General features: G+C 38.1%; 1 protein-coding gene across 5 annotated transcripts in view; it reads right to left on the reverse strand.

Annotated features, from left to right (window-relative positions):
• The window catches only part of FHIT (fragile histidine triad diadenosine triphosphatase), a 513,616-nt gene that overhangs the window by 126,436 nt on the left and 360,056 nt on the right, over positions 1–27,124 (reverse strand). For all 5 annotated transcript variants that reach the window (XM_071756166.1, XM_071756165.1, XM_071756169.1 and 2 more), the window contains 2 exons: positions 14,192–14,337; positions 13,292–13,321 (listed from right to left, as the gene is read on the reverse strand). In XM_071756166.1, coding sequence (XP_071612267.1) covers positions 13,292–13,321; positions 14,192–14,337 — 176 coding nt within the window. The remainder of the gene's footprint in view (positions 1–13,291; positions 13,322–14,191; positions 14,338–27,124) is intronic.

The following is a 27,124-nucleotide window of genomic DNA, read 5'->3' on the forward strand; positions in this document are numbered from 1 at the left end:
CAGGTCAGTCTACAAGGTTGTTATAGGCATTGATATATATTGGAAGCATGGGGATTTTTTTGCAATATCAGTCAGTCAGTCAACATAGTAATTTCTATATTGCAAAGGAGAGTTACAGAATAGAGTAAAATTGTAGTACCACAGACTAAGATTAGAGTAGGTCCAGTATATGGAAAATTAGAACCTTTTTACAAAGAGGGACTTCCAACATTTGAATCTTACAAAAATATTAACAAAGAATGGCTTTGAAATCATACTGAAACTCATTTGGTATATAACTCAGTATCTATATCTCTTGGATTCTTCAGTAATAAGCAATTGATAATAACAGAGTATGTCATGTCAAGTGAAAACAGTGTCTTCCAAATACTGAGATTTTTATAAAGGAAAACTATCATGATCTGAAAGTCAACTTCATTACTATTAAAAAAACAAATAAAAGAAAATTTGAAACAAACCCCCAAATCCTTGATTCCTGGAATACAGCCGAAGACACGAATGAAAATTTGTATTTTCCCTCTTGCACTACAGACTGAATCAAACTTCTTGATCTAATGGGAATTATTTTGGATGTCTTACCTCAACCACCACTCAACAGTGCTACATGCAGAACAGAACAGAACTGATTAATGAATCAGAAGAGTTTGCTCCTGTGTTAAGATGGAGTGACTGTGGAGAGAAGGAAGAAAATGAGTCAACCTCCCACTCAAGCTGCCTGGCTTCAATTCCTGCTGCCACCCTCATGTTGTTGCCTGTGCCTGGACAGTGATTTCCACTATTTGCATTTCAGTAATGAGGACAGGGATTCATTCTCTGAGATGTAACAATATAAAGCATTATATCAAAGTGAGGTACAGTTGTTACTTGTAGTTAATATGTATTTTAAGGGGTTCTTTCTATTTTGAATGGTTGTACCATCTGATAAAACATTTTGATAGATTTTCAGCCAAAGGAACAGCTAACGTCAATGAGTTTTTGTCCAAGTTCTAAAATGAATTAATAATGAAAGAGTTAACCAAACACAATTATTGTATGTTCTTCCAAGGAACAATACAAAGTTCTGATTAATTAGTGCATTTTTTTTAAATAACATCTCTTCTGGCATCCTACTCCAATGTATGACTGCCATCAGGGAGGGCAGAGAACAGATGTTTTCCATGAGAAATTCTAGCTTGTCTCTGTGGGTAAGTATTGCTATTTGTGATGTACCCTGCTTAGTGCCAGACCACTGATTTTTAGTAATGCAGGCACTGTCTTTGAGGCACAAAAGGGGTGAAATGGTGTAATAATTTGGAGGTTGAAAATTCACCGCTTGATGCCTCCTGTAGTAAATTTGACCCTGGAATATTAAGGGGTGTTAAATAAATTGGAGAAAGAGGTGTTTGGGGAGTAAAAGTGCCAGACACACAGCCATGAATGAGCAATTAGATGTTCATGAACCAGCTTATCACAAATTACATGCCTACAATATCTATTACTGTAATGACCTTGAGAGTTGACTCATATTCTCCCTTAACCTAATGAGCATGCTGAGTATAATCAATTACGTTTGCAATTAAAATTTTAATTTGACTAACAAACTCTTCTTCACTTTCAGACATCTTTTAACAAAGCCTGTTACATACTGGTAAAAGATAAATATTAATTTTCTGTTGTGTTCTCATTTTTTTCACTCTATAGCTAATTTATGAAACCATATTACGTCTTTCTGTTATTTTTTAAGTTTTCAGCAAAAAATAGTAAAGATTCAGTTCTGAATGTCACAGGATAATTATAACATTTAACAGCAATTTATCATTTCCCAATAGGGTCTTCAACCTGTCTTTGCCTGCCTATTGAAATTTGTTTGCATGTTCCACTCATCAGTTACTGCAGATGTTCTGCCTTTCACTTCTGTATTCACACATCCTGTTTTACTGGAGTGACATGGGGATATTCTGCTGAACAGGGCTTGTGGTTTTTTGCCAGCCCAGACCTGCTGAGGTCAAGTCAAACCAAGGTAAGCAAAACACAGCCCTAGCCATTAAGAACAGGATGCCACTCATCGCAATCGGCTGCTAATTATAGAGTCAACCAGGCAGGCAACTACTGAACAGCTTTTTTGCTTATGTATCCAGGTGTTCAATAAACACTTTGAAAGACTCATATAGAAAGTCAACATGTCAGTCAGAAGAAAATGGAAGGAGGTGTTTAAAAAAATGGGCCCATGCACTTTGTGTAATGAACAAGCAAGGAAAGGCCAACCCCCACTCCTCTACTGTGCCGGTTCAAAATCCCCAGAGCACTGAATCCCTGCATTGAGCTCAGAGAATTTTGACTGAAGCCACATTATCACTTAATGGCCACTCCTTCCTTCCAGGGCCATTACTGCACATGCTACCAGTGAACAGACCCAGCACTCATCCCATCACCACAGCGAGCCCCAGGCTGGCTCTGCACCTCAAAGGCAGAAGCCTGGCCTCAGGCAAGCACAGGGCTGGAGTGGTAACTGCAAGCATAACACAAGGATGCTCCATTAAACAAAGCCAAGGGAAAAGTGCTCTGGCTGGGGCAATGAGCTCTACTGAGCCCTACACTAACCGAGCTGTGGTGAGGCAGCCCAGCAACACCACGTTCCCCAGCACAACCCCAGCTGAAGGCACTCCCAGGTCTGTGCAGATGTGCAGACTCTGTGCAGGTAAGCTCAGTGCTTCCTACAGCAGAAGCAGCAATCTGTCTCCCTGCTTCCACCTGCTGCCAGGCAAGCCCAGCAAATGCAAGCAAAACACAGCCCTAATTGTTACTGGAGGAGATGGCATTGCTCGTCCTGCTGCTATCTCAGGCAACACCTGAGCCACAGATGCCACCAGGGTGTTGCTGTGGTACAGCATTATGCTGAGGCTTTACACCCAAGGAGTTCTGTCACCCAGGACAGCAGTGCTTTGGCATACAACATTTTTCATGCAGAAGGGGAACGAGCTGGAAGATTTATTTCCTTCACCCACAATCTGCTCTTAAAGCTCCTGATTAGGTGAATGTAAGTCAAACTGAAGAGCTGTATTTACTTACTTCCCTTCTCCAATGCACCTCTTTCCCAGGACCTTCACGTACTCAATTCTCTCTGTAAAATATTGACATCTACTACAGAAATGAGGAACGATAAAGCTTTAACGAAAATGAATTAAGTTTCCCACAGAAAGGAGTTTTGTATCCTCTGGATTTTGGGTCTTTCTAATGTACTGCACCTGGCTGGGGTGTGGAGGGTGACTGACTGCTGTGGAATACAGCTAAAGCACAGGACATGGGGAAAGAAGACACCTTTGGGTACTTTGAGAAGTGACCATGAGTCACTTCTCTCAATATTCTATAGAAAATGGATGAACTATCCTATATTTTATATTTATTTTTGTCCACAAAATCTAATAAAAATTCATTCTTCTCAGAAACTCAATAGTTACACTAAATTAGATTACACAGAAAATTAAATCATAAATCCATGTAACTAGGCCCTGCCTTTGTTGCTCCAAAACACAACTTCGCTATCTTGAGAAGCTCATTTAATTCTAAAAGGCTGAGCTTCTAACTAGTTATGGATTTGATCATTTAATAACATGAAACAAGGAATTGTGCAGGTGAAAAATTATTTATTGAGGCTTCAGCAGTGATCAATAGCCATTTATTAATCAATTTGCATATCCTTTTTTAATGTGTGTCCAAAAAATCTGTTACATTTTAAAAAATTTATTCACTTTCTACCTTCACTATGCAAAAGAAATTTCTCAGACTGAACATATCAAGCAGAACAAATAATAGAGCAGCAGGAAAGCATGTATGTCCTGCAGAACTGACTACAGGACAAGATTTTATACTGAAAACAAAGCAAAGAAATGAAACAACAGAGCCTGTTCAACCCAGGATGTAGGCATAATTTTCATTGATGTGCATGAAAGAAACTAAACGTATATGGACTGAGGGGAGTTTATTATAACCCAATAAGTTCTGGTAATTTTTCCTTATTTTTTACTTGAAAGTTACTGAAACAGGGAAATTGGTCAGGTGAAGTAGAAGATATTTAAAGAAAAAAAAAAACAAAAATTATATCAGTATATATTTTGTAGGTTATTTTCTCAAAATGCTATTTTGCATTTGGAATTACTAGATTGCCTTATACAACTGATAATTTTAAGCCTAAATGAGAAACTATATGAAATTAAAATTCTGCTTAAACAAACAGGGTCAAAAATCTTTCTACAGAAATGGCAAAAGCTCCATTGATATTTTCACAAGTGAACAGAACCATTTATACCAGAGAATAATCTAGCTCCAGAGATGAAGGCTATTTTACTTACATGAGGCTCAGAGAATCAAAGACAGATTACAGATTCATATTCTGCTAGATTGTAATTCTAAAAGTAACCCAGGGTGGCCTCACCAAAAGGACACAATTGAAAGAATGGCTTTTGCTGCGTTTAGGGATAACTAATTTGCAGAAAAAAACATCCATTAAATACAGTGTGAACTGATCCACTCCTTAATTAACCACCACTGATAACTTCTCTCCAGCTGAGGTGTGATGGAAGGCCAGGTGAGAAAACATCACAGTACTCTTTCTTTTCTACACCTTCTCAATGGAGAACTAATAAAGCTATTTTCATATTCAACAAAAAAAAACCCAAACCAACACCAACAAAAAAACCCAAAAGACCCAAACCAAACAAAAAACCAAAACCCAAACCTGCTACCTCTGAACATTATTATTTATTTCAAATACTAAAAACTAGACTTAGTCAGACAAAAAAAAAAAAAAAAAAAAAAAAAATCAATGGTCATGAAATCAGACAGGGAATTTGAAATTCCAGATTTTAACACCTTTACATGCAAGATCAAGACAATTATTCACATGAGCACTTTCCATCTGGTCTAGTTTATTTTTTCCAGCTTCTCACAGAGAGTATTTGAATCAATGATGCCAGGCAGACAACATGAAATGAAGATTTTCATGGTAGCAATGAAGGAGGTAACTCACAAAAAGTGTAACTTGAAGAGGAAAATATGGATTTGATTTTACAGAGATAAAAATCTAGGAGACCTTAACAAAGGAGAAAAAATTGTTACCCTTCCAAAGAGACAAGCAGTCCAGCAAACACAGGATGCCTTTCCAATCTTCTGTCTTTACCACAGGCTAAGGTTTTCCCTTCTCTGATGTGGTAGTGGGCAGGCTTCATGGACACACCACTCTTAACACTGCTCTTTGCACAGGGGTAAAGGCAGAGACAGATTTGTTCTGGCTGCATATTGTCCAGTCCATAAGCAGAGGCAGTCTCTTAGCCCAGACTGAAGCCCACACTAACAAATCCAGCCTGCATGCATCTCTTTATGCAGACAAACTTAATTTCCATGTTTCTCAGGGTTCTCCACTTGGGCTTGCTGTCCTGTCTGCCTGGGACTGCCATAGCAAAGCATCCCCACCCTGCACAAAGCCAAGCCTCAGGTCTTGGGAGAAGGGCTGGGAGACAGAAAAGCTCAGGATAGAAGCAAGACATGGTACAAATGAAAAAAGCAGGGAACAACAAAATGCCACAGATTCAGGTGAGCTCTTCTGGCACGTTTAGAGCAGAGCATTACCCCATGAGACTGCACTGCCTCTAAAGGACACAGTTATTACCAACCCCAGCCTCTTCACCAAAACAGAACAGGAATAATGACTTGGCCTTTCTTTAAATCTCTTTTGCTACAACAATCTGGTTTACTTGTAATTTTAGATGGTCTTAGAATTTCAAAAGGTTACAGGACAGCATAACCACCTACTCTTTCATGTTCCAAAGGAATAATAGGGCTACAAAAGGCATCCATTCCCGGATCACACGCACAAACATTGCATGCACTCTTTCCCTATTGAAATTTTTAAGCAACTCATTCAAGCTGTCCAGGCTCCCTGAGGAACTGCAGGGACAGCTATAAATAGACAGTTTTTTCATTTTCAGAAAGAGATCACTTTAAAGGAAAAAAAAAAAATGAAGCCAACTTAACATTTTCTTCATTAGCACATTGATCAGGCAGCCAGAACTCTAATAAATGGGTCCCCTTTGTCTGCCTGAAAGTGGGTCATTAGCACCAGCAAAGCACTCTGATTCTGCCCTTCCCTGGATGTCGCAGCATCCAGCCAGACAGCCAAGGCACCAAACTTTAACACAGGTCAAGTGAAAATGCCTTCGGGCAAGAACACCCAATAAACTCAACCACAAAACAGTTTTAAGTGTTCTTAGATGGCTGCTTCTAGAAGGCAGAGGTTGGTATGAAGAAGTCTGTTTTGCACATGACCCTTTGGCATCCCCTCTAAACTGTGGGCAGCAAAAGGGGTAAATTTATGGTGGATTTTTGGAGGAAGCAAAAGCTGTATCTGGTAGGTAAGAACTCAGAGACAAATGTGCAAAATCACATGAGGTCACAGCACTGGCACACAATATTCTGTTATAAAGCATTATATTACTTTTAATAGAGCCAGAAAAACCTATTAAACTGAAATCTAGCTTTGCAACACTTGCTTAATAAACAATTTTCACCTACTAGAAAACCAAACAGCATCAAATTACATGTCTGAAATAAATGGGAATGTTTTTGCACATTTCTTGGTGAGTTACATTCTAGTTGAAAGCAATGTTTTTTAACACACACACACACAAAAGAAAAATAAAGAAAGCATTCCACTTTAAATGAAGAGGTTTATAAGATACAAGCTTGACAAACAGAAAAAGCATTATGGATGAGATGGAGCTTGGAAAGAAATTCATACACTAACCACACAAAAATTAATCAGACAGCCATGAGTATGCTATTAATGATTTTAGACCTCATGCATTGTCTTGGATTTCTAGAGGTTTTATATTTACTGTACAATAGGGTATTTGTAAAGCCTGTACTCAAAAGTGGTATTTGATTGATTGTACATACTCCGAGACAGAGAATGATTTGAACACCAAACATATTGCTGTAATATGGGAACAAAGAAGTGAAAGATATTTCCTAATTAAAACGTAAGATTTTCGATCCTAATCTCAGTCATTGTGGGGCAAATGAAGAGCAATATGTAGTGCAATTAATTGATTTCTCAACACCCTTCCTCATATTGAGAGGGGTATTTTGTCACAAAGTACAAATGGAGTAAAACAGAAAGCATTTCTAAGAAAGGTTGTTTTCATAAAGAAAAAAGAAGTTTTTTGTCAAAATACCCTATTAAACATTTTCAGATGAAAATTTATCCACTTTTCTGCTAGAAACAATGTCACATTTTGACACGTGACTCTGTTAATAGAAAAAAAAAAAACATTAATTGAAGAGCTTCCAACCTCCCAAAGAAACCTTTTTCAATGACTGATTTGTTCAAGATTCCTCTGTCATGAAAACTGTAAATACTGAAACACAAACCAGTAGGGGGAATTAAATTTTAAAAAAAGGATATTTAGAATGCTTTTGTCAAAGCAGTAGCAGGATGACCTGGAGCTGCCCAGCATGGCAGAGCCTGGGGAGCCCTGGCAGTGTTGGTCCCAGTGGGCAGCAGTGTCCCAGCACACGCAGGGCTCTGTGGGGTGACAGCTCACTTGCCATATGGATGAGCTGCTGGGACACCCGAGTTCCCACAGACATTCCTGAAACTTCAGATTCCCTACACAGCCCTGCAGCAATACCTGCAGCTCAACCCTCACCCCTTGAACCTTTGGGAGAAGAAAAAGGCAGTGGCTGGAGCTCACAGTGCTGCTGCTGCTGCTGCTGGAGGGCTCAGACCCAGCAAGAGAATGCCAAGATGCTGGATGTGGCCAACACAGCTGCACGACTTATAATATCTGTACACTAAGGCAATTTTAAACAAGCATTTGAGCCCACTCACTCGCTTATTATAGTTTAATTTAGGCAGTGTCAATAACTCTGACTAGCTCTGGGGATATTTTTGGAATTACACTACCTAAAGAGAATATTCATCTCAGAAATCCATATGGTAGGAAAGAAGGGTAGAATTGCTAGCACAGAAAAGTGAAATCTTTCCCATTATCGGTCTTCAACTTGAATCTTGAAATTTATTTTCTTTCCTCATTAATAGTTGCACATTTTTAATCCTGGTGGCTTTGTGGGTTTTTTTGGTTTTTTTTGGTTTTTTTTTTTGTTGTTGTTGTTGTGGGGCTTTATTTTGGGGGTTTTTGGTTTGGTTTTTTTTTAAGTTACATTCAAGTCCAAATTATTCTGTGCTTGTCCAGGGCAGAGAATAATATTCCTTTACAAGTCAGAGTTACAACTGACATGTCACGACATTCTGAGGTCATGACATTCACTACTGGAAATTCAAAATCATCCGGATTCAGAACCATTATAATTCACTGCTGAAGAGAATCTTCCAAAAATTTCTGTCTCCATCCCTTCAGGGAGCCTCACAACCCTATATTTCTAGATCAGGCTTCATTATCCAGGACATAATTTCAATTTATCAGTGCCTTGGAGCCTTTGGTATTCTCAGTTAGGATGGTGTCATGTCCATCAATCACTAGGCTGTATTCTTTCATCTCCTTCAGTCTTCAAAAAGCTTCTGTAACTTTACATGGGTGTACAGTGGAAAAAGGCTTTAAGAGAAGGGAAGCAATTTATCTGGATGCCCCTTCTGCTTCCTCATCTCTGTAAGGGGCAGTATAATCCTTGCTTGGAAAACATAAACCACTAACATCCCACCAAACCCCACCCTAAGTATAGTACTGAAATAGAAAAAAATTATGAACCCAAACCAGACATAGCAGCCCTGAGACTACTCCATTTGCTCTACCAATTACCTATCTGCAATATTACATATTCTCCAACTAAATACTATTAGTGTGGTTCTTAAAGCAATTCAAAGAGACTGCTGTATTTCATCAAATCTTTTTTGGACATCCCACAAGCTTTCAAGACATTCATGATTCTTGAGAGCAAAGCAAACAAGACCATTTGTTCATGTTTCAGTACAATCTGGTTTTCAAAAACTCGTTTTTTCTATTTTTTTCTACTTGAATTTTTATACTTGTTTAGAGTTAACAAAAATCTTGGCATTTCTCAACCACCAGATTTTATTGTTCTTTTAGCAGAGCAAAAGGTGGTTTCCAATACCCTGTTAAAGGACTCGTATCTGCCAGTCTGCAGGGAAAGTAGGCTGAGGCATCCAAAGTATTTCAGTTAATGAATTTAATCCTTCTGATGCAATCAATCTGAAATGTGATCTTTTAAAGACTTTTAAAGAATTTTAAAGAATTTAAAGACTCGTACCTGAAGTCCAGTACTTCAGGAGCAGAAATAAGCAGATAAATAGCATGAAAGAGCATTCAGCTATGGGCTTAAGTAAACTCACAGAAAAACTCCACAGTTCAAGTAAAGATTTATAAAGAGTGTGTGAGCCAGGTGGATTGATGCAACAGAACACTAAGAAAACATCTAGGAAAGAAACACGTACATCAAAAAATTATGGTGAGACAGTGTTCTCAGTGTAAAATAATTAGTGGAACGTGTAACATATAAAATAAATTTTTGCACATACACCCACACTGCCATCATCAGCCTCACTTTCTCATTTATTATTGTGAACCTGCAACTGGCAAGCAGACACTCACTGACAGACAGTAGTGGAGGTGCTGAGCTGCTGGAGACTTCAACACTGCTGCAAAACAGAGTATGTGTTCATATGTGTTTGTGCAATGGACACTTGCTGTGCAATATTGTCGTCTTGACGGATAAATTAGTTGCATCATGCTCCTGGCAGCTTGATTTGTTTAGCCTTTACAGAGTGCATGGAGTTTCTTGTGACTGAATTTCACATAAAAGGTAAATCTGAGAGTTTACTCTACACTATGCTATACATCCACCAAAGCAGCTTAAGCATTTGCTGACTTGGCATTGAAAAGAAGGTTATAAAATATACAGGGGAAATATTGAAACATCACTCACTTGACACAGCATTAAGATGTAGAGCTGATTTCCCTGATCCATGAAATTGCCTGGATATTTAAGACATTTTCAAACAGAACCAACATGAAACTCTCCCTCCATTCCTGGTGAAAGGACAATGTGGATTTTGTGTTCTCCAAGAAAAACAGTTCAAAACTGCAGAGATAAATATTCTTTAAGAGAGGACCAAAACACAATTCCCTTTCTTTGTCAAGTAAGAAGTATCCAAAATATCTTCAACGATGGAAGATGGTTATGCTTGATGACACACTGCTCAGACACGTGCAGGATCTCTGTTATGAGTTGGTGTAAGAACTTCTTACAATAAAAGACAAAATGTGCAAGTCTGTGACCACCTTTGGAGGGGTCATTTGTTCACCTCATAAATAGGTGACACAGCTGGAACAGGCAGAATCTGTGGATGGCTATGAAAAAAAAAACTATGAAGCAATATATTGTACTATTTTATGATCTGAGACCCGGGACATGGGTCAGTACATTCACTGTACATTTCTAGCTGCTAAAGGGTAAGAAAAGCCCCATCTCCACTTCCAAAGTACTGGCAAGCTGAGGGTCAGGAGACATTCATTTTTTCCAAAAACTCATTCAAACATACAGACTTCAATGGGGATGTTTGAAAGCACCATAAGCTTCCCTGGAACTCTGTTCTGCAGGCTTTGCTAGTTTAGATTCAGAGGAGGACAGTACCCACAAGGAAGAGAGTACAGCAATAATGGACATACATGTTAGATTATAATCAGCTTCCCACTAGGTAACTAGGAAGGTTTTCCTCCAAAAGACACCACACTAAAGTATCTTGACATGGCAGTACAGGGTACATCTGACTGTAACCTGCACATATCAGCAAGTTTCATGCCAGCAAAATGAACATGTGATGTAGCCAGACAAGCTTATCATTGATTTCTATACAAAATAACACTGAAGGATAATGTCCTTTAAACCTGGCACATACATTGCACATATTATTTTCAGCATCTCCATAGTAAAAAAAAGACCTGAGACTCATTCTCAAACTGAGGTCCAAGATTTGTGTTTGGACCTGGATTACTATTCCTTCTTGTTGACAAAAAAGCTCATTTCCTCATTTTCTTCAGACAAAAATTTCACAGTTTATCTCCAGCTAGGCTGATAGCTCTTCCCATTTTGTAGTAAAGCTTTGCAATGACCAGTTAAATAATCAGTTTTCTTCCTCCTGCCTGTAATTCTTTTCCAACATAGCACATACAGCAGTCTGTATTTATACAAGTATACAGAATAATACAAAAAATGAATGGAAAGGACTCTGGAAGCCATCTGGTATGTGACCCCATTCAAAGCAAGATCAGCTACACCTAATTAGCTCCTGACATACGGTTGCCTACACCAGTGAAACAGAGGCTCAACAAACTCCCTTGGATATTTATTTTAATGCTTTGCTGTTCTAACCATTAGAATGTTTTTCTAATGTTTAGTTTGCTCCAGAAATTTTAATTAACAGTTCCCTTAGAGGAAGACTGGATTATTGTGCATTTTGATACTTGAAGAAAAAACACCTACAGAAACACAACATATTGAATGTAGGGTTCGTAACTTATTTGTAGCTCACATAGGTATTTTTTCAAACTTTCTGATTCAAAACAGTTTAAACAGGAGGTATTTATTTACCCACTCTATTGTTCACTTTAAAAGAAGATCTTGATCACAACAATTTCTTCTCCAATTCAAGTTTTGAAAGCTTTAAGTCCTTTGAATAAAATAGTTGTTGGCATTTCTGGATTATGAACACCCCGAAGTGGTGAGGGTACATTACTGTGTTGCCCAATGATGCAGAAAAGTAGAGAAATGCAAAATGGTAACCTCTGATTTATGTATACACAGTCTTTATTACAGAGTCTAAGGGTTCACAGCTGTAAGAGCAGGTCATTTTCATCTCACTGCTTATTAAAAGTGTGAGAAGGAAGCATGAAGGGTGGCTACCATTTTGCAGTGTGTTGGATACATTAACACCTCATGCTCTGCATTGCCTCCAGCATGAATATAAAATGATACAGAATTTCATGCCTTTTAAAGGCCTACATAAGCATTTGTTACACGCACAATCAAAGAAGATGGGAATTTTTACATCTAGTTTTGCTCATTTCTATTAGCAAACTCTCATATTTTAATATAATCATTCCTATAAACCTTTTCTTTACACAGAAAAAAATATCTGTCCAAGATGCTACAAGAAATTCTGTGATCTGCTTGTTAAAAAACGACAGTCTTAATGATAAATGTACTGCAGACATTATTTAAACTGAGACTTTTTCCTGTCAACAAGGATTCCCAGTGAAACCCACCCAGCATACACTACAAGCCAAATAATGTTTTGTTGCAGTACTGAAGTAAAATGTATTATATTCCTTGATTTTCTAATTTCATAACTTGACTTTCCAATGTCTTTCTCTCTCGCTATTACCCCTCTGTTAATTATTCAAAGCAGACAACACAAAGAAGTAGGAAAAATAATGTCAACACAGCAAATTTAAAAGTAGCAAAATGCTCCTATATGCCATCATTTGGTTGTTAGTTATGTTACCCCAACACCTTCCTTGAGACATATAATTTGATTTTGCAAAGTGCTAAGCCATAGCCTTATTTGACTCTCCTTTGATTCCAAATGTAAAAAATAGCCTTTATCTACTGTTCAGGCACATAATCTCACTACACATGCATTTGCATTTGCATTGCAAGTCAGTGAAACATGGCTGGAGAGCCATCTTGGATGTTATCTATGTTATTACTCAAGTAGAGAGAATAATCATAATCCTTCTCTTCCTCTCTACCCTCCTGCCTTTTTTTCAGAAGTACACTTAAAATCTGTTTTTCAGCTACACTGGCTCCATTACATTTGAACTTCAGCAAGAAGAACGTGATATGAATATGCAGAGAGAAAGCCTAGACAAAAGGTATATATTCATGATGTGGCTCAGTTTAACTGTTCCTATAATTAGCTACAACTCATTAGGCAATAAAAAGACAAACAAAGAGATTACGAATGCAAGGGCAATATTTTCTCCATAAAACAAACAACAACCTTACAGATGCTTCTTTTTTCAGTCTTTCCGTGTATAAATACACCCAGCAGCTTAGAAAAGATATTTTCAGGAGTGAAAATTTTTGTCTAAATATAAAATCTGAAAATATTTCCCTGTGTCATTTCAATATAAAGTATTTACAGCTATTGCACACTTGGGATTTTTTGATGTCAAGGATAAAATAACAATACAGCAATGGTCTGCAGATGACTAGCTTTGATCTCTTATTAGTTTTTTTAATAGTCTCTTAATTTTTACTTTGCATAAGAAGCACTCACCTTCACCGTTTGTCCAGCTTCAGGGCCATCCTGTAAGCAAATGGAGAAGTATCAAGTTAAAGAAACTAACAAGGATCATACAAGAAGTGAGAAATCTTAGTCACTAATACTTCACATGCAATTTCCCTGAATGCTAATTTAGCATATATTCCTTGAGACCATTCAACACAAAGTTTTTTGCCAAGGCTCCTTCCATATCAGTCCATGGCAACATGAGAAACTGTATCTTAGACTACAAAAACGACAGCTGTTACTTTTCATCTTTTCAGATATTTTTTAATAGGTAGCAACAGATTTTTGATACTTGTGGACATAAAAACAGACATATAAGTGAAAATCTAAAGAAATTATACTGCTTAAATTCTCATTCCAATGAAATGAGATTAGTCTCCTGATTTGCTTATAATTGAGCTCTCTCTCTCTCTTTTTTTTTTTGTAGTACAAAAAGACCCAGCATAAATAACTGAAAGGTCAGAATTGATACAGCTGCATCTCTTTGCCTGCATATAAATAGCTGTGAACAGAATTACCTGTTTCCACCACAAGCAGTGGGCTACCTGCTGAACAGAGAGATGTGGCTGCCTTTTCTGCAGACACTTATTTTCAAGAAAGAGCATTTGTTGAAATAATCACAAACAAGCACTGAGTTTGGGAGTGTTACAGGCTTATTCCAATGTTTTGCTCTTATCAATTATCCACACTTTCCCTGATTGTTTGCCTTTTAGTTTTTTCAGTGGCAAATGGGGTAGCCTGCAGTGCAGCTCTTGCGTTTTAAAATACTCTTATTTTGCATTTATTGCCCCTTGAAGTTTGAACGCCTTTTGTCGTTGGGACAGGAAAGAAGGCTGAAAGCTTGACAAAACAAACCATTAAACCTTTTTAGTTAACTGGTTTACAAACCTGAATCGAAATGGTGAGCGAGGTGCCACAGAAGTGTTTCTCCACCACGTTACCAACCCTTTGTGCCGTACGAAATAAATCGGCCACTTCCTCAGGGCACAAATCCCGGAAACGCTCCACTGCCCGCAGAGGACAAACAAGGACATCTGAAGGTGCTATTGTTAAGGAACAACTGAAACTCTGAGGGGTCCAAAATGACAGGTGTCTCAATCCCTAGCCTGTAACCTGCTTCTGATCACCTTTGAACTGCCTAAACTCTTCCTCTCTGAGTATCGCAGCAAGAACTGAAAACATCAGGATAAATCCAGAGAATGATACGATGCTTTTTTCAGAAGTTGATCCTCTACTCCTTCAGATATGGGCATAATAATTAAACTAATAATTTAGTTATATGTTATATGTTTAGTTATATGTTCATATGTTACTAATGAGATAACCAACGAAAAGCAAAGAGAGACTCAAATCTACTCTTTTGAAGGAGAGAAGCTTCTATTCAACACCTCTGAAAGTCAGAGACATTTTCTTCTGTCATTAAAATGGGGGAAGACAACGGAATTTAAGATGTTTGGGTGTGTAACCTAAGACAACAGTTTTACAATGCATTTCCACAAATGTGCTATATGTATTTTTGAAAATCTTGATCTTACACCTCTAATTTTAGGTTCCTAAGTGTGAAAAGATGACACTATGCTGATAATAACAGATCATTTATTTCTACATACCACTGATTACCATTCACAAGAAATGCTTATCTATAAAATACATGTTTTTAGAAATACACTAACATAATTAAGAATATTCCCTTCTAAGTATGATGTTTGCAGCACCGTAAGAATACTTTTATTTTATTCTATCTTGGTGACTATGCTTTGTGCATCAAATGAAATTGTTACAAAATAAACAATGGAAGTGCATAGACGGTATTTGCAGCCATCTCATCTGCTATGCTCACAGAAATAAATTGTTACTATTCCTCATTTGAAAGTCACTTTTGTAACATTATTAATAGTGTCCAGAATCTGTAGTCCGTAAATCCAACAAGCAAGTACCTGGGACTTGATTCTTATTTCAATTCCCTGCACACAGGTTTGGGTTTTTTCTTCTGACTTACAGTACTGTGTTTGCAGAATGAAGACCTTAACATCACCTTTAACACCACTTGAACATTTATGACCAAAGGCTATGAAAATTAACAACTTATTTTTTCAGTATTAAAACCAGTATTCAAAGGGCCATATGAAGAAAATTAAGGTCCATGCCATTGCATTACGGTCATCTTTATTTTTACTGCACCTTGAAGCCTGCAGGTATTCAGGAATATTCCCTATACTCCAGGAAAGGTAACTAGAAGATGCTCTGTAGTTCACAGGTTCACACAAAGGTGTGAACAACAACCATCAACTTAAGTCTTCAAAAATTGCATGGGACCTTTGAAATAAAAAAAAATGTATACATGTGCAAGATGATTAAACTCCATAAACACAGAGACACACTTACATTCACCAAGTTCATCACACGAATTGTACTCATAAGTCTGACTGAAGAGAAAACCAGATGTTTCCTGGAAGTAAAGAAGTAGGGGTAGGGTTTGGTCATTTTTCAGAGGCCAGCTGGGGCCAGACAATATTGTTATTGATATTCTTAGAGTGGGAGCATATTTCTTAAGCAAGCTCCACAGCTAGCAGGCCCCAACAGGACACGAGAAGACTGGTCCCAGATGTGGGCATTTACCTGCTTTGAAAATCTGACCTTTGCTTTTTAGTATAGCATCAACTATGCCACTGATATTCTCTTTTTCTCTTGTTCCAACTTAACGGTGTTCAAATTTGAGAGTAAAAATATGTATTTAGAAGGCAGGTACTTGGAAACAAATCCTGTAAGGACACAAAAAGCCTAGTTTTGCAGGGGTTTAGTTCTAAAATGCTGTGCCTCTTGGCAAGATACTGGACATAATAAATCTCCTGTAATTTATTTGTACTTGCCCAGCACATACTGTACAAAGCATCTCCATAAAGGATGCTATTGGCCAAACTCAGGGCCCAAGGGAAGACCTGGAAACTTGCTTGGCAGACCTGATTTCCATACTAGGAATAAATGAATAGAAAAACTAATTAATTTTTCTCATAAAAAAGAACTCCATGTCAACACTAAAACAGGAAAAAGGACATTCGTTTATCTGAGTTCATTTTTCAAAAGGAGAGAAGGGAAGCTTTTACCCTTAGGGCATCTGATACTTAAGTAGATAATTATCCTTCTTCTGCAGCACTGCTTTATTATCATGGGTCAACGAACCATTTATAAATGAAGAATTTCCCCTCACCTCTAGCAAAACTCCTGCTTACATTAAGACAAGTTTCCTTTTCTCCTTTAGAATTTTTTCCCAGCAGTTTCTCACCTTCTCAGACTTGCACACACCTCACCAGCACTTGTTTGTTCTCTACCCAGCTCAGGGCCACAGCCAAGCAGGAATTTTTGCATTAATCATGGTTTCTACAACCTTATATTAACACTGTACTACTTGGCACTGTGATGTATTGTCAAAAAATACAGGCTAAATGCTGCTTGCAAGAGCTTTTGTTTCCATAGCGCATAGCAGACAGTGCAGTGGGTGCTAGTTCTGATCCAGACAGAACAAGTTTTGTCTTCTTAATTCTGTCACAAACCTGCTCTGTCATTTGGGCAAGGGGTCTCTGTACCTCTCTCTCTCTCCTTTTCCACACTTTGCCACTTGATGCAATGGATGTTTTCCTTAAAGCTGTGAGACTTTCCACCTAAGTGGGGCCATGAAGCATTTCTGCAATATCAAACAATATGCCCATAAACCATGTCACTCTGCAAAAAGGATCTTCACTTCCTCCTTATGTTACCAAGACTCATTTACAACTCAAACTAGAATTTAACCATATTTCTCTCTTTGAATATGATAAATAATTCAAAGGCACAATCACACACTGGAACATCTTCACTGAACTTCCCATCACTTCAAAATAATTCTACAAAGAATAATGATAGAAATTCTGAATCAGAGCTAAATTAACATGAGAATGTAATTAGGACAACATTCAAGTTATATTTAACTATGAATATATAAAAAGGCAAATGTTAGACTGAATTCATGGATTTGAGGTCATTAAGAAAGCAACCATCCATTGCAACCTTAACTCATACTGTTTTTAACTACAGCTTTTAACACTAGGATAGTTTTTAACTTTCTATCCTGGTCAGATTTTAATTTGGGTAAGTGTTCTATTCACCTCAAAATTCTTCCTCAATTTAATATTAGATAAGCTGTTCATTTCTTGCTGGAATTACCCACTGCAAACACTGCTATGAACTATTGATATGCTTCAGGTGACTGTGTTTAAAGATGCAAGGGAAAATAAGTCTGTCTTTATGTGTAAATGCAATTACACCTTAGACAGAAGGATCTACTACTCTCTGAGATGCCTCAGGGCATTCAGCTGCCACTTCAGAAGGGCAGAAGTCTCCCATATGCCCTGTGTCATATTTGTCAGGCAGGTGGGAAGCCTGAGCCATCTTAGGGGATCTGAAATGTCAGGAGGTGTCTGTGTTTGAACAACAGCCTCCACCTTTACAGACAAGAGGCCAAAAGCCAGCACACGTGCTGCATGACTGAAGATAGCATTCTGCCTTCAGAAAATCTGAAGTTCATGCTTCCTTTCTATAACCACCACAATTAATAATTTTGTGAGTTCTTAGTTCATTCTAAACCACTACTGACTGATGAAGTTTCTATTTTTTAGCTTTGATGTGCACAGCTGTTATTTCTTCAAATTCTCTGAGTCAGTCCACATCATTAGAGCACTTGCAATTTAATATGTTGAGTTCTCTATTTTAAGCAGTGGAAAACCTTTGCATGTTTTTATAATCTGTGATTGTACGTTCCTCTCTCTAGATCTTGCAGGAGTCTCTCAACTTTTTTCCTTACTTTTTTCCTCATACCTAAATATGCACACACATTTCAATATGCATGCCCTCACACACACTAAAAGATCCATTAAAGATTTATTAAACAATTAGGAATGTAAGTATTTCCCAAAGACTACCAGTAGATAGTAGACTAAAACTCCAGATATATTAGTGGAAGTGCATAACCATAAAGTAGCAGTAAAACAACAGTGGATCAGACCCATTACACTAAATCTGAGCTAAAACCTAAGGATGAGCTATGATTTCAACAAAATCATTTGTCCTTATACATTGGACATAGCAGACCACTCCCTACACAACCTTGGGTGGGTTGTTTAATGTAACAAAGCCCATGAACCTCCCCCATCATTCAAATTAACAGCTTCTGCCTGTTGATCTATTAAAATTGTTTGGAAAAAACTCAGAGTTGTGATCAAGCAAGCATGGTTCAACACGTTCCTACACATCCACAGAAGAAGGATGATGAAACATGTGCAAGCTCCCAGCCCTCAACAGTCAAGGTTACAAAGGTTTCTGTAAATCTTTCACTCTTTCATTGACCTTTTTAGAAAAAGTCAGTGATAACTAGGGAAGAACACCTCTGAGGCTGGCACCCAGAGGTATTTACTGCATCTGGTTCTGCAATGGGCACCCAGACACTATCAAGGCTCTGTTCAATTGTCCCAAGCATGAGTGCATATTCCCCATGTACAATCAAATGTTTAAGGATGCACTCACACTGAACATCATGGGTCACTACTGAAAAGTGAGCAATTGTTAACCACATAATGACTTTAAGTTGATCAGAGAGGACTCAGATTCCACCAGAAAAGCAAAGCATACAGCCAGCATCTGCACTCTGACCACCTCAAGTGTCATTTTCTTTCTACTAATACCCAGAGTGGAAGCTGAAATTCAATAACACAGTAGCAATTTTTATTTGCTTTACCTGAACTTGGACTTTGAAGACTAAATTATTGTAATTCTGTATTTAAGGTCTAAGCCAGGCTCTGTGTTCCCTACAATGGGATTCTGATCAACCCCACAAAGTGCCTATTATAAATTTTCACACACAACTATCAAGGCACATGCGTTCTGTAGTTCTGAAAGGTTGGAAAAATGGCCTTTGGGGGGGTCAAAAAAAGAAAGAAAACCAAAAAAAGAAATCCCAAAGAGGTTAAAATTCCTTTTATGTGACAAGCTTTAGAACTAAATACAGCTTTTTCCTGGTTAAGTCCATTAGTTTGCTATACAGAAAACATACTTGACTCCGATTTTATTCCTGAATTTGAACTTCAAACAGAACAATTCAAAGCTTTATAAAGGAAAAAATTAAAGGCTCTCCAGGTACTGACATTCTAACAATAGGAATAAAATGTTTTTGTCTTTTTGGAGAAACAGTTAAAAACATTAAAATTGCCAGGTATTCTTAATATGCAAGGCTTTAAAGGAACAAAATACAAGGGGGCAGAATATCTAAAAGTGAAAGGGTAATTGCTTCTTAATACATCTCCGAGATTTGACAAATACAGATAGTGTTCTGAACCAAGTGTTACAGGAGCTTTTAACTTAAGAAAATTATTTCTTTTCAATGAGTAGTATGGTCAGGAATCCATAGCTCACATTGGGAGGGAAATAATGCTCCTGTTCAGGAGACTTTTGAAAATATTTTAAAAAGTCATCCTTCTCACAAGAGTCAAAATCTCAAAAAAAAACCCAAAAACAACTATTTTAAATATTTTTTAAATGTGAAAAATCATAATAATAACACTTCCAAAACTTTTAAACCTCTTGGAATATCTAATTTAGCATTCTAATGGTTGTTTGGTTTTTGTTACTGTTGGTGTTTTGGTTGTTTGTTTGCTTGGTTAATTTTTTTTTTTTTTTTGGTTTTGGTGATTTTTTGTTTATTTTTTTAATCACAAAAAGCTGTTAAGTTAATAATAAAATTTTTCCTTGAATGGGGAAAGTCATCAAAATGGACTTTTTCATTAACTCTCAGGTTTTTGACTCTCAGGTTTTCCTTTAAAAGACACCAAAATGTCCCAAACTATGGAACCTATGGAGATCTAATCTTGCTTCACATGTTTCATAAACCTGGCTGAACACCTTAAAACACAGTGGCCTCTGCCTCTCCCTTCCAGCTGAAAGAACAACAGAGCAACTCAGCAAGAACTCCTGCCATGGAGATCAGGGCTTAGCCCATTTTAGAATTAACTGTAGCACCATGGCCACTGACACCAACTCTTTGGTACAGAAAAGCCCAAGAGGGACACGTAGAGATGGTGTCCCCCGAGCAAAAGGCTGCCCAGTGCCCAGTTCATCCCTAGCTGAGCTCAGAAGAGAGCCCCTTGGTGCAGCTACTGGGAGCTCACAGGCCAGAAGAATCATCTGCAGGAGGCTGCAATTAATGATTGTTTCTATCTCCTGTGTCTGTCTGAAAGACTCCTTCTGCACATCCATAAGGAAGCTGACGGGAATGCAGAAATAATGCACTGTGGGGAGCTGGTGGAGGGATTAATCTTTTCTTACACTCTATTTTACATGAATTTGCATCAACTGCCCCGAGCAGAGAGAATCAGAGAGTCAGACAAAGCTTCAGGTATTAAAACTCACTACAATGCTGTTTGCCAGATTCAACTGAGGGGTGTGGGCAGGGGTACTGAATTCATCACTGCATCTAAGCAGAAGTTTTCTTTGTTCAAAAAGCTCTAATTGCTAACAGAAAGAAGTCCCGTAGCTCAAAAAAAAAAAACCACAGGAGAATGCATGACTAATAAAATTAATATAAATGAAAAACAACTGCCAGTCATTTATCACTTTCTGCTCTTGAACAATTCTTCACATTTTGAAGTCTACAGAAGCAATTTCTCTACGCAAAGCAAACAATAATGGTTCCACAGACTGTAGGAGGAGTTAAGAAGGAAGCAAAAACAACTAAAATAGCATGTGCACATACACATAAAAGGCATCAAAAATCCTTTTAAATAATAAAATACATTTCCTGCTTTATTACAACACCACCACGTCAGGGCATTCACTCAGCCCCCACTAACCCCCCAGAATTAGGATGTACATAAAACTGCAGTAATGCAAGACCTAAAATCTCTCCCCCTAGGACAAATCTTATTGAGCAAAATGGAGACTTGCTTTTGGAAGAAAATCCATAGAGACTATTTGGATTAAGAGTTAGCATCTCATAGCAGGAGAAGGTAGAGGAACAAGCACTTTTTAGTGGGTTTTAGATGTAGAACTGGATTAAAGTGTATTTTGGAAGTCTGCTTTGGTACAACACAGGAAATAGTATGTCATAGAACTTGCTAATTTGGGAGGAAACTTAATCTTTATCATTCATAGCTAAGAACCAATGAAAATGCAACAAAATTACAATAAATCTTAAAAATGGCTTCAGACTACTAAACCCAAATATAAAACATTTTTCCATCTTTTAGCACCACATCTTAGCAATAATTAAAAAGTCATTAATACCATTTATCTAATAACAGTTGATCTTGACAGTGCAGCTCAGTTCATGTTCACACTAACATGGAAGATCAGATTTATGCACCAGAGCAGAGACTCAGTGTTTGCAGTGGAACCAGAGCAATCAGTGTAAATCTCCAACAGAGATGTCTCCCCATTGTAAGGGCACTGATTTAAGAGTACACTGCAGCTTTTATACAGTGTTGTTTTTTTTCTCACTACACCTGAGCTTCTTACCTCACTGATGCTACTTAAAATAATTCCTCACTTCAACAAAAGGTGCGATAAATCCAAGAAATGAACAATAAATACTATTTTACTTTTTCTATAGAACAAAATTAAATACATTTAAATATAGATATGGATTATAGGCCAAATCATGCTAAAAGCAGACCAAAGGACAAAGCACTTGTACCTAAAGTACAGTGACTCCATAAGAGAGAGGGCCACAGGAAGGAAATGTTAAATTCAGAACTGTTAACTTTTATTTTAAAGCAAGCCTTTTGTATATTTGATATTCCCTTGGAATGCCTTCAGGATATGTCAAGTAGGTCACTAAAAAATCAGTTCCTCATAGCAAGAGGTATTTTACTTCAGGGTTTCTCCTTTTCTACTAGCTACTGACCTCAGGGGCAGCTCTGGGCAATATCAGGTGCCTAAGTGGAACCACAGTGAGAATGGCCATGGGGGAGTTTGTGGCTCAGAAAAATACCTCTGGTCCAAGTTTAATTTGGAGGAAAGAGTCCAACAGAATTTAATCAACAACTGTTATGATGCACTGAGAAGATTCTGTAAAGAAATATTTCTGTACAACCCCTTTTAGCTAAGTACATCTATATTGCTCCAGATGAGACATCCTACTTCTAAATATAGGACAAAATTATGCATAATTACACAAAACTATCTATGCATATATATACTAATTATAAATGCACAAGACCACTGGAATAAACACCCATGCTCGAAGCTGACAGCAGAAACCAAAAATCACTTGGGGTGCTACACTCAAAGTGTGTCTTTTTGGGCGAAACATCAGCATGGCATTCACCACAGAAACTGATACATTCATGCAAAGCAGCTCAGCAGCTACAGGTCTTGTCCAAATGACTTTCACCAGCAGAAAACTGCACTGAATTCAATTTACCAACCTTAACCCTGCTGGAATTGCAACGTGTCATTGCAAAGCCTCATTTCAAAAAGAGGAAGTTCCTGATCCAGCCTTTCCACCTGAGAATAGGAAACAACTTGTTTGAAAATGCTTCAGCACTGAATCTTAATTAAAACCGTGGCACCATCATATTAAAAAAATAATGTTATCATTATGAAGTTATATTATAGCTCATGATTCAGGAACTATAATGAGGGAATAATTAATTACTAAATATTAGTTATGACAAATTTATTTTCTTGCAATTTATTGGATGCCATATTCCAGGCATTAAGTTTTATTGGAAACAAGCTTTTATCTGGTAAAAAGACACCAAAGACATATTGGGAATTAAGGTTCTGCACAAACTCTGTTACTGGCATTGTTCTCTATGATACTTTAAAGTACAATCTTTTTTTTTTTTTTTTTTTTTTTTTTTCTTCTGCTCTGGGTATTTTATGGCAGGAGACAGCAATAAAATAAATGCATGATTATGTTTTTAATCTCCCTGGGATTTATCTTGCCTAATTTTCAAGGCAAATTCATTCAGCTGATAGAGCAAATGACTGGATTTGGAACTGTGAGAAGCCAGTGCTTAATGGAAGGGCTGAAGTATTCTTGCTGCTTGGAAGTTTTGTTCCTCCCGTCCTCTTGTTTTCTCCAGAATTCAGTTATCTCCAGGCAGGTCCTGTTACATCTGTTGCTGGAGAAGCTGGTAACAGATCCACCTTCTCCAACTACCTATTAATGGCAGATGATCAAGAGCTTTACACTTCTTGTACCTCTACACTAAGTCTATGCTGAACAGCACAGAGAAAGAGGAGCTTGTGGCAGGACGTGCCAGATCAACAGTGCCTTCATTTCATAACCAGTGAAGCATCATCTGGAGGAATGCAGTACAAGACCAATTATCAGAGTATCACAGGGGACAGTAAATACATTTAGACAATCAAGGTTTTGGGTAATGAAGGTAATTTTGAATGTAATTGACAGATAATGAGGAACATGAATAACAGGGAGTTTGGAAAACTGAATTTGGATAATTCAGACTGTCTTACACTAAGCATATTCCTCAAAGAATATTGTAATGTATGTTGGGATTTTCCAAGTTTTTCAACAGAATAAACCACCTGATTCTCATTAATTTCTCAGAAGTGGTTTTCTACCTAGTTCTGCTATGGCATTCAGAAAACCACTCTAATTAAAGTAAATGAAGAGCTGTGCTTGTCAAACTGGAAGCTCTAATGGCATATTTTGCACACTTGGTGATTAATATTGCTTCTAAAGCAACAGGATGAGCTATGCTGTCCCATGGGAGTAGAGTAAGTCTAAATTACAAAGGAGAGAACTAAACCATCTTGGCAAAAAAGAAATGGTCTCTACACCCCTGGCAGGAATGGCTTAGCCCTCTGTAAGAACATCAGCACCTTTCAGGAACAGCCTGAAAAACAGTATCTGCCTTATGAAAAAGCTGCTCAGCACACTTGCACAGCAGAAAAGCAAATCATACCATCTTTGCCCTGCAAGATCACATCTTTGTTGCTGCACCTAAAAATAAATCTGCCAGTATATTTCCACCAGTTCCTTTGAATGCATAAAATGCCAAACTCCATGATAACGAACCTAGGTGAGCATCTTTACTGTGTTAGCTAACACACGGTTGAAGTGGATGTAGTAGAGAGGTGACTTTACAAGTTGTTTTATTATTGGTTTTGCAAATGTTACTTCTTTGCTGTTTAGCAGGACCTACTGAAAGCAGCACTGTTGTCATCATTCTTCACCAGTGAACCCCAGGAGCACACCCTTCAGGCATTCTGGAGACAAGTGATGACCCTTAGAAACCTTAAGAGATAGGGGACAAGGACACTGAAAATGAGATGGTAAACAAGGGAAATGTAACAGTAATTTGACAGAGTTATTTCAAAATGTAGAGGAATATAGCAAATGGATTTTTCTGTACTTTATATATCTGGGGATTAAGCCAACTAGAGCAGCAAAGCAGGGATTCAGCCTTCCCTCAGCTGCAGCAGAGGAAAATGTGGGGTGGAAATACCAAAGGCCCTCTGTGGTGTGTAAGCAGAGACTTCTGCAACAAGAAAAGAAATTGTTTTAAGACATTGTTCCTTAGCTACTTAATTTTGACAACTTATTTACTATCTGCTTTAACACAAAAAGCTTGATATCAACAAGAACGTTCACAGAAAGCAAGTGTCAGGGGTAAAGGCTCCCAAAGATGTATTTTTCTTCATCTGCCACAGGAGTCAGATTTGAATACTCAATTGCTAAGAAAATGTAAAACTGATTATAAAATCATTTGCATTGGAAAGGACATCAAAATCATCTAGTTCCAATCCCCTGCCTTGGGCAGTGACACCTCCTACTAGATCAGCTTACAAAGTACTCAAGACAAAGAAACCTGTCAAGGAGGAGGGAATAAGAAGGTCTTTCCCCTGTTTTTCCCTTGCATAATAAGACTTTTTGGATAAGAACAAGCAGGCACAGTGTCATCATTGCCTCAGTAGAAGCTGTTCTAACACTATTATTGCCATTAATGTTCATTGTTCCCAGCTCTCTGCATCCCAGCCAGGCATTTCAGCATGCACGGTACATAAATTCATACTCTCATCCAGAACTTCTGCAATATTCAAGAACATGAGAACGAAGAAGACAAACTAGCAGTTTAACTCCAAATAACCTTATTTTGTGTGTGTGTCATCTGAAACCATTACCTTAATGCGATTACCTATTTTTATTATTTCCTTTCTGTGGACTTGAAATAAAGATACAACTGAGACTCTCTCAGACACGGTCATTGGCATCATTACAGTCTTTCTACTGTCATCAGCAGAGATCTGATCTGTAAATCAGGTTAGATTTTAAGGGCTTCTGAAGAGTAAGCCCTCTTTATCATGCTATTATACATCCAAGAGACAACTTCCTCTGGCTCACTGAGAAAAACAGACTGTTTTAGTTCCTTTACATAACCAGAGGAGTTCTTAATGCACAGATTATTGACTTAGTGGGGTTTTATCAGGTCCCAGTGTACCAGGGGATTCCTTAATCCAAGACTTCTTTACACGATCTATTTTCATGGCTCTTTTTTTATTGCCACAGTCTGTCAATATAACAATTTGCAAATCCTGAACCAGCATCTGCTTAGCTCCTTTAAAGGTGCTCAAGGAGGAGAGGGAGAGAAGGCGTTTCCCTACTCTTGTTTTCCCTCTCATACTCAGCACGACACAATTCCCACAGGGCAGAGAGCATTAGAGAGTTGCATGGCACAGTGTTGACTTTCTGCTCCCAGGCCCATTCCCACATTCAGCCTGTCACCTTCACAAAACCAGCAGGATTGGAGACCCTCCTTTGCCACTCTCCAGGGAGGTCAGCAGAACATCCACACATTCTCAAGGAACCAAGTCCAATAGACAAGTGATCTAGAGAAAGAGGAGTCTCAAAGAGGAAACATGGGGCTCAAGGTGGTCTGCTGCACAGCACCATCTGCTAGCAAAAAACCCTGATGTTTGATTCCTTTGTTGATACTACTGAAAGTAGCCAGAGAGATTCATCCCCCAGTACAGAGTCACTGCTGTGGAAAAGAAGAGTTGCAAGGCAAATGGGTGGTGTCACACAACTGCCAAGGGGAGACGTGGAATACCTTGTAGCTGTGACATCAACAAAAATTCAACTGAGCAAGGGGCATGAAAAGATGGTTGCAGAGATGAACCCCTGTCCCTTGCTCTTTGGGTTTCTGCTCATTAGAGACCCAGAGCCCCCTCCTCCCTTCCATTCCCTCCTGCAACTTAATGAGCCCCAACTCCATAGACCCAAATAGAAACATCCATAGAAACATCCATAGAAACAGTGCAAGGACACGATTCAAGGTTATCAGATGCTTTAGGCTGAGGTCCATCAAGTCAAGCATCTGATTTTATGGTGCTTCAGACCTTACATCTACATCACCCCCAACAATAAATATCTCCCTTGCCATTGCAGGAACCAGTGTGGGAATCTGTAAGACTGTTGCACAGTCCAGATTAATCACAGGTCTAAGAGTCTCACTTAGAGCAAGGTCTGAGTAGCTGTTAGCACTTCATAGCATGTCTACATACCCCCAAAGATTTCAGCTTTGATTTCTAGTTTGGACCTTTCAACGTTACCATTATACAAGATGATAACAACAATATGTCACTGCACTTGTTGCTAGCAGACAGTTCCCTGGAGTGAAGAAAAAAAAATAAAATGGCTTAAATCTGGCATGTTATCAATGCTAAAAAAAAGAAAGTAGATTTATGTCAAAAAAAAACCTCCAACAAAGATGACAGTATTCTAACCATATCCTGGATGTAAGGGAGAAAACTGATGTTGAATCTAGT

This window comes from Heliangelus exortis, chromosome 12 (genome assembly GCF_036169615.1).
Source record: "Heliangelus exortis chromosome 12, bHelExo1.hap1, whole genome shotgun sequence".
Classification (NCBI taxonomy): Eukaryota; Metazoa; Chordata; class Aves; order Apodiformes; family Trochilidae; genus Heliangelus; species Heliangelus exortis.